General features: G+C 36.4%; 1 protein-coding gene across 7 annotated transcripts in view; it reads left to right on the top strand.

Annotated features, from left to right (window-relative positions):
* ANTXR1 (ANTXR cell adhesion molecule 1) overlaps nucleotides 1-12,396 on the top strand; it is a 236,575-nt gene that overhangs the window by 31,666 nt on the left and 192,513 nt on the right. For all 7 annotated transcript variants that reach the window (XM_003830925.6, XM_008956339.6, XM_008956338.5 and 4 more), the window contains exon 3: nucleotides 108-179. In XM_003830925.6, coding sequence (XP_003830973.1) covers nucleotides 108-179 — 72 coding nt within the window. The remainder of the gene's footprint in view (nucleotides 1-107; nucleotides 180-12,396) is intronic.

Genomic DNA, 12,396 nt, shown 5'->3' with positions numbered 1-12,396 from the left:
TCAGCTATGGCAGCCGTGATAGAAAGGGAAGGACAGGGAGGGAGCCTGAAGGGAGTGGCATGCGCAGTCTTATTGTCTGTCCTAATAGAGCTTCTTTTCCTTTCCAGCCCACAGTTGAGAATGTCCTTTATTGTTTTCTCCACCCGAGGAACAACCTTAATGAAACTGACAGAAGACAGGTAAGGATACTTCTTATCTCTGTTGTTAAAAAGTCCATCACTTCCTGAGTAGCCCTGAGATTTGTGCTCTGGTGCCAGCCTTGACCTGTTGATCACTTTAATCTAATAGTTCCTTCTTTTACCCTAAGTTTTTAACCTTACGTATGGGCACGTGGGTCCTGCTGCTAGTTTACTCTTCAGTTACTTTTGATAGAATTTCCTGATATTGGTGAAATTTTATAAATGATGAAATTACATTAAGATAAATCTCACATTTGATTGTTGATTCCATCTGCTAACTTGGAGCGAAATGTTGGCAAACCATATTATTGGGGGTCTATATTTTCTTTTACTTAAATTAGACTTATTTTGGATTAAGGTTTCAGATACAAGTGCACTGTGAGACAGGTAAGAGCTTGAAATATTTACTGTTCATAATTACCCAGGAAGGGAGTAGAAAGGGAGGGCTTATGGTACCACAAAATAAAAGGAAATTTAAATAGTGTAAAAGAATGTTGTTGACACAAAGAAGTTAAACTAGGTAGATCTAGCTTAACAAAAGTATTTTAGGTTTTGCCACATTTTACTTGCAGATGAAAACTAGCAATAACAGAGTCATGTCATTTATTCATAGTTAGGATGGTATACTAGAGAGTGGAGAGGATAGTCTTCCCCCATTTATGAAATTGTACACTTTTTAAATAGTGAGATGGCCCACATGAGAGAAGCACCATGGGGAACACATGTGGGATTATTGGGAGACTCATATATGGATGTGTTGGAAAAAGAAAAGGAGGAAGGGCCAGTACAGGGGGGGCAGGGAGACTTTATTCTCTAACGTTCTTATAGAAATGAATATAGGACTAACAGGACAGAGTAAAATTTTCTAGCTGAAGTCAGCAAACTTGAGCTAGTCCCTATTTTTTTTCCCATGACTTTGTTAGGATTTGTAACAGAAAGAGTGCTCTGTACCATGTAGGAGTTTTCAAATCCTGTTACTCCTTCAACCTGATCTACTATATGCATGCATTTCATTAAAAAAAACAGGAGTTTCTGATCCCTTATTAACAGAAGGAGAAACTGAGGCCATGTCACCTTCCCAAGAATAGCAAACAGAACCCAGACCAGACCCAGGCTCCACATTCTTTTCAGTTTACCTTGCTGCCTTCTGTTCAACAGAGAATCATAAAATCCAAGACACTTGTGTGACTTGCCTTCAATACTGGCCAAGGATTTTAAGAAGCTCTGAGACGGTGTCTCTAGCCATCTCAAGACTCCTCATCTTGCTCAGTCTTTAGATGATGCCATCCCTTATGCAGAGATGTTTTTTGTTCCGCGATGGGGAGCTAAACACCCCTCTCACCTGTTCTTCACATCCTCCAACCCGAGGCTTCCTAGTGCAGCTTCATGCTGTCCATGCCCCATGCATAAGAGTTTGGCCAAGAGACCAGGTTCACACATCACTTGCAGGTGCTTTGTGTGCTAATGCTCACAGCTTCTGGGAAGTTGACAGGGTCAGAGGGGTCAGGGATTTATAAACACTATCAGAATGCCAAGTCTTCCAGACCCATTGTGGTTTGTTATGCTTGTTGGAATTAGTCATCCTCTGAATCTACTGGGAATCTAATTTTTGTGTACCTTAACGTCACTACTGCTAGTTTCCTGTTCTGAAGAGAAAACAGAGGGTAGAGTCCCTGGTTTGCTGGAAGCAGCATTTTGTATGGGTCAAATGTGCATCAAACAACAGCCAAAAATGCCTTGGTGAAGGCTGTGTGGATTTCGTGTGGTGACTGCTTGGCCTAGGTCAGCTGGGAAAGCACAGCATGGTTTATGGACACACCCCCAACCTCATCAGCCTATGGAAGAAATGTGGGCAAGATCTCTCTGAAACTCTTTCTCAGGAGACTGGCTAAAAGAATCAGGCTTTCAGATCTTCCAAGCTAGTACTGCTTCTGAAATATATGACTTGCAGTGTTTTAGTTGGGCACAGGAATTTGTATTTTTCTATCTCACTTGATTGTCACAATATCGCTATAAAACAGTAAAGGGTCCATTAAGATACCTGTATAATACTTGAGAGACCTTATAAAATTAAGAAAAACTTGTTCAAAAGCAAGACATGAATTGGCAAAAACTTTCATTTCAGCAAAAGTTTTGGGTAAATCAAAAGAAATGATATCAAAGATATACGGCTGATCCTTGAACAACATTTTGAACTGAATGGGTCCAATTATACACAGGTATTTTTCAACCAAATGCAGATCAAAAATACAGTATTCACAGGATGCAAAATCCACATATATGGAGGGCTGACTTCTAGTATATGCAGGTTCTGCAGGGCTGTCTGCAGGACTTGAGTGCATGGATTTGGTATACTCAGGGATCATGAACCAATCCTCTGCCTATACTGAGGAATGACTGTATTCGCATTCAGTTCTTGGGATCAAATACACGTAGGGTAAAGCTATGAGAAGATGAAAAAATAGAATGGAAAATAAATATAATGTGTTAAGATATAGTAAAGAAACTCCAATTAGAATAATAATGCCTACGATTTGTGTCTTTTATCTGCAAGCATTTTATATATCCTTTTTTATTTATCCTCATATAACCATTGTTACTCTATTTTCTAATGGGAAGGAACTATGCGGTCATTTGAATCATTGTTATATATGGAATGTGTCGTTTTTCTCTGTTTTCACAGTTTCTTCTTTTTTAGTTCTTAGCAGTTTGATTATTTGTGTGGGCATGGTTTTCTTTCAGGGTACCCTATTTTGACTTTGCAGAGCTTCTTGAATCTATAAACTTGTCTGTCACCATATTTGGGGAGTTTGCAGCTACTTGAGTTGGGGGGTAAATTCTGGACCTCATGGTAGTGTGGGTCATTTCTCTAGGTTTAAATTTTCCTCCCCAGTCCACCAGTTCTGTTTACCTTCCAGTCTACTTGGTTGCTTTTTCTGTTGTAATCAGCAGGTGATATAGGCAGTAGCAAGTATACTCTATCTTGGCTGCTGTTACTTCAATTTTACAGATAAGGACACTGAGGTTCAAAAAGTTTAGGTAACCCGCCGAGGTCAGATAGCTAGTAATCTGCCAAATTAGTATTCTGATTCTGGATTCTAAATTTGGTCCAACTCCTGTACTTTGTACTGTATCATGTTGCTCTTCCAAGATTTCCTGGCTTCATCAGTTTAAATAGTTGATAGATTGTAACAAAGTTTGCAGGTCACTTCCTTAGTATAATAGAGTATACAATGTCAATTTAAGTACTGTTAGAATAAAATGATGTTAACTACTGCATATGAGTCCCTGGATACTCCAAGGAGAGTCTTGTTCTTACATTAATTGAAATACTTCAAATGTGTCATCATTTAGAAATAAGACCATGTGAAGGAAGTTCAACTATTCATTTAAAAAAAAATAGATGCTCAATTTAATCAAATGCAATTTTGCCTTTTGTTAAGATGGTGATATTTTTCTTTTACCTACTAGTACAGTGAATGTCATAAAAAACATTTTTAAATATTGGATCATTCTAGTATTTCTGTATACATTTGGTTATGATGTATTGTTTTAATGTATATCTGAATTCTGTATTTTTAATATTATTCAGAAATTTAGCACCCCTATTTATAATTGTAATTGGGCTGCCATTGTCCTTTTTATTACTACCTTTCTTTATAGTACTTTTGATTCTTTTTTATTTAAATTAGTACTCCTTCTAGAATTTATTATGATGTAAGGTACAAGGTCAACATCCAGTGTTTCTTTCCCCGATTGATTAGCCAGTTCTTCCCACACCACTGTGTAATAATCTTTTACCAACAACTTGAACAGTTAAACTCTTTGGTAGGCTTGGGTTCATTACTGGATTTTCTATTCTGTTCTGTTTTTCTGTCTGTTTCTATACTTGGATCACATTGTTTTAATTAGTTTTAACATCTGGAGGACCAATCTATCCTCATTTCTAATCTTGGGTGAAAATCTCCTTGGTCTTTACTGGATTTTTCCAACCACATACAATTTAAATAATTTTTTATGTTCCCAGATATCCCTGGGATTTTCACTCGAACTGTGTGAAAAATACAGATTAACTCAGCAGCAATGGCGCTGCATTTTTTCTATACTTATTTTCTTATTTAGGGATATACCATGTCTCGTTTACGTCCCTCAGTACGGTTTTGTTTTTTCTTCAAATTAGTCTAATTGTCAACATTTTTTTCCCAGGCATTTTAAGTTGCCTCCATTGTGAAAGAAATGCTTTGCTGTTGTATTCTCCAAACTGTCATTCTTCACTCTCGACTGGTGAACCTATAGTTTGTGATCCATGGGCTTCTATTGAACTCCATAAAATGATTTACAAAAATGTGCATGTCAGTGGGTTTTCTGTAGAAAAGACCATGCATGCAGCCCCCATCCCCATCCCCTGCCAAAAAAAGAGCTTCAGAAATATTAGTTTTGGGGAAAACAATAGGTTTCTAACAGGTTTTTTGTTGATTTCTTTTACTTTTATTATTTTTATTTTTTTAAGAGGGAGTCTTGCTCTGTCACCCAGGTTGGAGTGCAGTGGTGCGAATTCAGCTCACTGCAACCTCCATCTCCCAAGTTCAAGCGATTCTCCTGCCTCAGCCTCCCTAGTAGCTGGGATTACAGGTGCACACCACCATGCCAGGCTAATTTTTGCATTTTAGTAGAGACGGGGTTTCACCATGTTGGTCAGGCTGGTCTCTAACTCCTGACCTCAAATAATCCACCCACCTCGGCCTTCCAAAGTGCTGGGATTACAGGTGTGAGCCACCACATCTGCCTTCTTATCCCACCACTTTAATGAAACATTTTATTAGTTCTAATAGTTTTCCAGTTAATTTTTAAGTAGTTTTCCAATAAGGTGATTGTAGTATCTGTGATTAATTCTGTCTTCTTTTCTAATATTTATAGCTAGTATATCTTCCTGTGTATCTTCTTACATTCTAAAATTTTCAGACTTTAATTCCCAATTGGGTTTTACAATTATGCATTTTATTGGATGCTAACTTCATACATTTTATCTACTTTGTTAAGGAAGGATTCTTCAAATGCGAGATTATTAAAACTTTTTATCTGAAATAGTTGTTATATTAAATACCCTTTTGCCATATCAAAATAGTTATATCTTTCTTCTATTGCCTTTGACCTGTCTGTAAAAATTTTAAATCAAAAGCTCTCCTAATGGGCCTGGCACAATGGCTCACACCTGTAATCTCAGCACTTTGGGAAGCTGAGGTGAGAGGATCGCTTGAGCCCAGGAGTTCAAGGCCAGCCTGAGCAACATAGGGAGACCCCATCTCTACAAAAAATAAAATTAAAAATTAGCCAAGCATGTTGTCACACCCCTGTGGTCCCAGCTACTCAGGAGAATGAGGTGACAGGATCGATTGAGGCATGGGAGGTAAAGGCTGCAGTGAGCCGTAATCATGCCAATACACTCCAGCCTGGGCAACAGAGTGTGCTGTATCAAAAATAAATAAATAAATAAATAAAAGATTTTCTAATGAAAAACTAACCTTACATTCCTACAATAAACTTTATCATGGTTTGCTATGTTTTTATTGTGTTTCTGGATTTGATTTAAGCTGAAAGATATTACTTATCAATATTTAATATTGAGAGTATTCTGGGGCTTTATTTCATACAATCTCTGTCAGTTTGGGAGTAAACGGATTACATGAGCTTGGAAAAATGAGTAGGCAATCTTGCTGTAAGCTGCAGAATTGCTTAATTAATATAGAGAGCAAACGTTTGTTCGAAGTTTGATATAACTCAGAGGAAAACCATCAAAGCCTAAATTATTATTGAAGAAGCTCTTTGACAGTTACCTCAGCTTTTTGTGTTATTGCTTTTATCGTGTTTTCTAACTTGAGAAACAGTAGAAATTACCAATATGTTGACATTTTAAATTTATCACGTATCTTTTTAATTTTCAAAAGCTCTTCTGTATCTTTGGTTATATCCCTTTCCTCCAATTGTATAAAGCTATTTTCTTTTCTCTTATTTGCCCCATTCAGATTACCTAATGGTTTGTTTCTTAAATGTATTCATCAGTTCTGTTTTATATATTGTTAGATTTTATGATTCGTTATTTTATTACTATTATTAGTTCCTTCCTTCTGCTTCTTATATTGCAAGTTTTTCTGGTTTCTCGAAATAAAAGATAATTGCCCGGTGTGGTGACTCACACCTATAATCCCAGGGCTTTGGGAGGCTGAGGCAGGCTGATCACTTGAGGCCAGGATTTTGAGACCAGCCTGGCCAACATGGTGAAACCCCATCTCCAGTAAAAATATAAAAGTTAGCTGGGCATGTTGGTGTGCACCTGTAATCCCACCTACTTGGGAGTCGAGAATTTCTTGAACCTGGGAGGCGGAGGTTGCAGTGAGCCGAGATCGCACCACTGCACTCCAGCCTGGGCAACAGAGCAAGACTCTGTCTCAAAAAAAAAAAGAAGATTATTCACTATACTTTCTTTCTTTCTAAATAATAAAAGCTTTAACAGTATAAATTGTACTTTAAATCTGATATGGTTGTTGAATTTTATACATTTTGACATGTCCTGTTCTTATTATTGTTAATTTTTTAATAGTTATATTTACTATTTTTGATTTAAGATGATTTAGGAAAAGTGTTTCATAATTTTCACATTTTTGTTTACCCTTTCCTCAATTTCTAGAGTCATTGAAGTTTTTAAAAATTCAATTTATATAATTTCTATTTTTTAGTTTATTAATTTTTGTTGGTGGACTACTACATGATCAAATTTTATTTAGTATCCATGGATGTTAGAAAATATGTATACTTTGATGATTAAAATTTTGTTATAAGAAACATTAATTCAATTTTTAAATATTTTATATTTTTGTTTACTTGATCTATGAAGATAGACATTTTGCATTTTCCACCATGACTGTTTTATTTGAATTTCCAACACATTGCTTTTTAATTTACATCATCTTACTTGGCTTATGTGTATTTTCATTATGGAGTGTGCATCTAATCAATATAAAATAATCTTTTTGTCACCTTTAGTGCTTTTGGCTTTATATCCTTTGTCCAAGATTAGTATTATTAAACTTGAATTTTGTTTGCACTTCCTGATATATCTTTTTCATTCATTTATTTTTTACTTTCGTTGATATTTTGTGTAATTTTTCAATGATTTGAAAAGAATAATTTCATTTGCATCCTAGTAACAGTTGCAAATTAATTTTGCTTGCCTCGATAGTGACAAGAATTGAATAAATATCTACTGATTCTTCTTGCTGAATTTCTTTTTAAGAAATATTTGCATTGTATTTTAGAAACATATCAACAATAATTATCTAAACTTACTGTAAGATTTACAGATTTCATTGAATATATATGAATACACGCACACATTCACACACATACTTCCTTTCCAGTACTTAAGTTTTAATTATATATTTTTAATTCCTCAGTTTGCTAAGTCTTTTTTTTAGGTAAGATTTTCCTGAAGAATATGTGACTATTAAGACTTATAAGTCACCATTTATATGAGAATTTTTTTGTATTCACCTCCAGGTAAATATTTCCATTGAATATAAAGCTCTTCTATCTTAACTATCTTTCCCCTTACATTTCTAAAGACATAGTCAACTTGCATTATTAGAAAGGAGAGATGCCAATTTAATATATCTCTCCTATGTGGGTAGCCTGTTTTCTCTTCCTGGCTGCTTATAGAACTTTTCTCTTTATCATACATATTTTTTTAAATATCAACAGAATATTTCCAGGTGTAGTCCTTTCATTAATTTTGTAAAGTACTTTGTGTAGTACTTGAGCCATTCTATCTGAAGACTTAATAAACTTTTTCAGCTTAAAACATTTCTCTTCTATGCCTTTTGTGATTAACATTTCTTCTGTCCATTCGATTCTTGAATCTATCCAATATCTCTTTATATTCTAAGTATAATTTTTTAATCTTTCTATTATTTTTTTGACATCTGAGAGAATGTTTCATTCAGATCCTGTAAATACCAGTCTAAGTTGTTTATTTTGTTTTTGCTTCTGTTTTCACAGTCACCCAGCTTACTTTTCACTGCTTCCACTGCATTTTTCAGTTGACAATATCTTTCATCCCTATGAATACTTTCCTGTTCCTAAATTTTTCCACATGTGTATGACCTTGCTGTTGAAGGTATGTCTTCAACATAAATATACATTAGAATGTCTTCAACATAAATATAAATTAGAATTGGTTATATGTGCTCCCTTGTTTTTTATATGACTTTATTTCAAAGGGGGATATTTTCTCAAATTCCTAAAATTGGTCCTCTTCTTCCCAACTGCTGAGACTTTTTCTGAGTATAGTGACTTAAAAATGGAACCACATGGGCTTTTCAGTACTGGGATTTGGGAAAAGTTCTGCAGCAGATCATGCAAGATCCTTGTTGAAAATGTTAAGAGCTCAGGCTAAGGAAAATGAGAACATGTGTATGTAGCATAATTTTATCTTAGGCAGAGTAGAGACCCAGCAGTCTTTCCAAGGCAAAGAGGAAGATGAAGCTAAAGGAAGATGGTCAGGTGTAGATGCTGGATTATTGTGTTAAGAACTAGTTTCCTTGACTTCCCCGCCATCCCTCATGCTTTTCTTCTTGTGCTCTAGGATCCCGGGGTGGTGGGTCCTTCCCTTACTCTGACCTCAGCAGCTCCACATCATGCAGAAATTCGAAGTTTCTGGCATCCTTGCCTATTTTTCAGCAGTGAAGAAACATTTTCTCTATTATATCAGTTAGCTATTTCTACAGTAATTTGGAAAAAGAAGCAAAAGTTAAAATATGCAGACCAAGATCATTATCTTTGACTGGAAATTTCACCTTTCTTCCAAACTTTGCAAGATTGAAAAACAAAGCATAACAGAACAACTATGAGTCAAAGAATTATTATATCTTATCCAACCCACTGACCTCATTTTACTGCTGAGGAAAATGATTCCCAGAGAGACAGAATTCTTTGCTCAAATTCATTCATATACTCACTGGCAACACCATCTTTTTAACTCACAAAATTAAAAAGTTTTAACTCAGTGATTTTTCTATTACATTACAAAGCTACCCAGTACATACTGCCTCTGCATGTATTATTTTGTTTCTTATCTATGTAATAGTCAAATGGAAGCCACCAATATGTGTATGTACATATTTATGCGTATGTACATATATATGCATATGTGTTTATATCTAAATATAATCTTTTATTAAGGGCTTATTATATACCTGTAGCCTAGTATACTTTCCTCATCTATAATCAGAGGAAATAGTAGTATCCCCCTAATTTGGTAGTTTTGAGAATTACATTTATTATATGTATTATCAAAGATGGGGATATCGAGGTGGAGAAAGCTCATGGCCACTGTAATGTGAAAGTGTAGGAACCTGAATTTGAACTCAAGAAGCGCTATCCCAGTGTTCATATTCTTAATTACTATACTGTAGGATTTCCCATGATTTTACTATTATGTACAGTTTTAAATTTAAAACAAATCTAAGCATACACAATTCACCACCCAAACCCTCTGACATCTTTAAGAAAACAGTTCCCCGAGGCAGCCTATGCGCGCTATACATTTCATCTTCATGGGCTTTTGGAAACCGGAACTTGGAAATACTCCTCACAAAGAGGTAAAGAGGTAGCATCAGCATTTCACAGATGGGGGTACGAGGTTAAGTATCTTGCTTATTGCTTAAGGAGGTAGAATGGAAGCCAAGAACACTTGGCTGCAACTGCTGAGTGAAAACCAAGAGACCACACGTCTCTCTCCTTCTCAGTCATCCTTTGGTTTGGTTGAAAGTGTGGTTTTGCTATTAGTGTCACAGGGGAAAATGACATACTCTGAAGACATCACTTGATTCCTGGAGCAGAATGATTACAGGCTGCCATTACCAAGAGACATAGTTCTAAAGGCCTTTTCTAAATTTAAAAGCAACAAGGAGAGAGAGTCTTAAGATATTTAGTGCTTGAAAGAACTTGGATTCATTTCATTTTGAGGTACTGTTCTTTTAGTTGTGTGAGGGCTTGATGGTGAAATTAAGACAAATGGTGAGGGAGTGGGGCATTTGTTTATTCTCTTGTCCTGTTGATTGGGAGATATTATGTGGTCTGAGTCCATAGGCAAGTGTCTTACCTCTCTGTGCCTCAGTTTTTTTTATCTATAAAGTGAATGCAATGATGACCCCACTTCACAGAACTGTTGGAAGGGTTAACAATGCAGGCACATAGTAAGTGCTCAATTAACATTAGTTGTTGTTACTACTGTGGTTGTTGTTAGGGGTTTTTATAAACAGCTAAGGAATGGCCCCAAATCCTCCTGGACAAATCCCACCTCAAATCATCACAGTAGGCCCAACAGTGATTCAAAGGGTGAGTCCCCAGCTCCCCTTGGCCCACATCCTTCTTGAAGTTTTAACATTTGGCCAGTCTATCCCTATATAGAGGGATGCAGGTAGAAAATATTGCCTCAACATGAGGCCAGATGAAAATTATTGTTTCTTTTGTGTAATAGTTGTAGGGAGACTTCTTCCAGATAAGGGCACACAGGGAATATCTCTACAGAAGGTTTGTTTAAGGGGTCTCCATGTTGGTCACAATGATGGTAAAAAGAAATCACCATGGAGCAATTTAGCAGGTCTGGGAACAGATTGATTTGTGAGAGTAGTGTAGTCCACTCAATCCCTTCCTCTGGAGTACCCTTGTTAGTAGAAGGAAGTAAAAGTGTACCCCCTGAGGCCTCACGGTATAGTATGAAGTGCCTTGTTAAAAGCAAGAACTTCTTTAAAGTTCTTTTATCTTAAAAATGTGCATGCATGTGTATTCTATCCATAATATAATTCCATAATTCCATTATATGTGATGTTACATAAAAATTCTGTTGAGTTCTTTCTCAAATTTTGGAGTACAATTTATGCTCCAGAAAAAAAAAATTATGTGTCTCCTGTGTCTTTGTATATAGTACACTGTTACATACCAAGTTTGGGCACCACAGATGTAACAGAGAAAACACAGACTTTGGACCAGGACCCATTATGGTTTCCAATTTGGGCTCCGCCACCATGTGCATGTAATTGCACTTCTCTGAGTCTGTTTTCTCATATGTGAAATGAAGATAGTAATGCCCACCATATGGAGTTGTTATGAGACTTTCATGAATTAACGTATGGAAAGCACCTAACAGAGACCCTAGCACATCACAGATACCACCCTTCACCTGCTACTACTCATGTGGCAAATACAAATTAAGAATAAAAACTGACAAAGCAGTGCCCAGAAACATTTCTGTTGTCTGGATGGAGACAGCAAGGTAAACTTTAGAAGTCGTCAACAGAACCAAAGAACAGTAGCGTTCTCATATCCAAAGCTAGCTAGCCAAAACCAACATATTTTTTATTGCCCAACAAAAGCAATCCCAGTACTGGTCCACATCCACATTTCTACCTCTGAAGCCACATGGCTGTCACCTGACTCAGCTCCTTTACCACCAATGTGGGTGACCTGTTGAGTCTTGTATTTAATGCTGATTCTGATAGCCTCTGAATGCCTCCTCATGAACTCCAGGTTCAGTCTTTGCTACTCACTTCAGTTTTTTAAGTGATTAAATATTTGAGGTATAACAAAAGTATAGAAAAAAAAAGGTTAATGAACACTCATTACCCACCAACCACGCTTGTGGAATAAGAGGTTACAGGCAGCATCTCCTATGTAGACTTACCATTTCTCTTTCCTCACCAGAGATAATTATTATCATGAATTAGGGATTTATCATTTCAATGGATATTGCATACTTTTATATGTGCATAAGCTATAATATATATTCATATTAAACTTTTTTTAAATTTTTATTTATTTTTGAGAGGGTTTTGCTCTGTTGCCCAGGCTGGAGTGCAGTGTGCGATCTTGGCTCACTACAACTTCCGCCTCCTGGGTTCAAGCAATTCTCATGCCTCAGCCTCCTGAGTAGCTGGGACTACAGGCAAGCAACACCATGCCCAGCTAAATTTTTTTATTTTATTTTAGTAGAGACGGGGTTTCACCATGTTGGCCAGGCTGGTCTCAAACTCCTGACCTCAAGTGATCTGGCCACCTAGGCCTCCCAAAGTGCTGGGATTATAGGCATGAGCCACCACAGCCAGCCTAAACTTTATTTTTTAAATGGTCATATTGTGTGTATTTTTCTTGAACTTGCTTTTTA

The sequence above is a fragment of the Pan paniscus genome, chromosome 12, assembly GCF_029289425.2.
Source record: "Pan paniscus chromosome 12, NHGRI_mPanPan1-v2.0_pri, whole genome shotgun sequence".
Lineage (NCBI taxonomy): Eukaryota > Metazoa > Chordata > Mammalia > Primates > Hominidae > Pan > Pan paniscus.
Note: the sequence above shows the minus strand (reverse complement) of the source record. Positions and strands in the feature narration are given on the sequence as shown.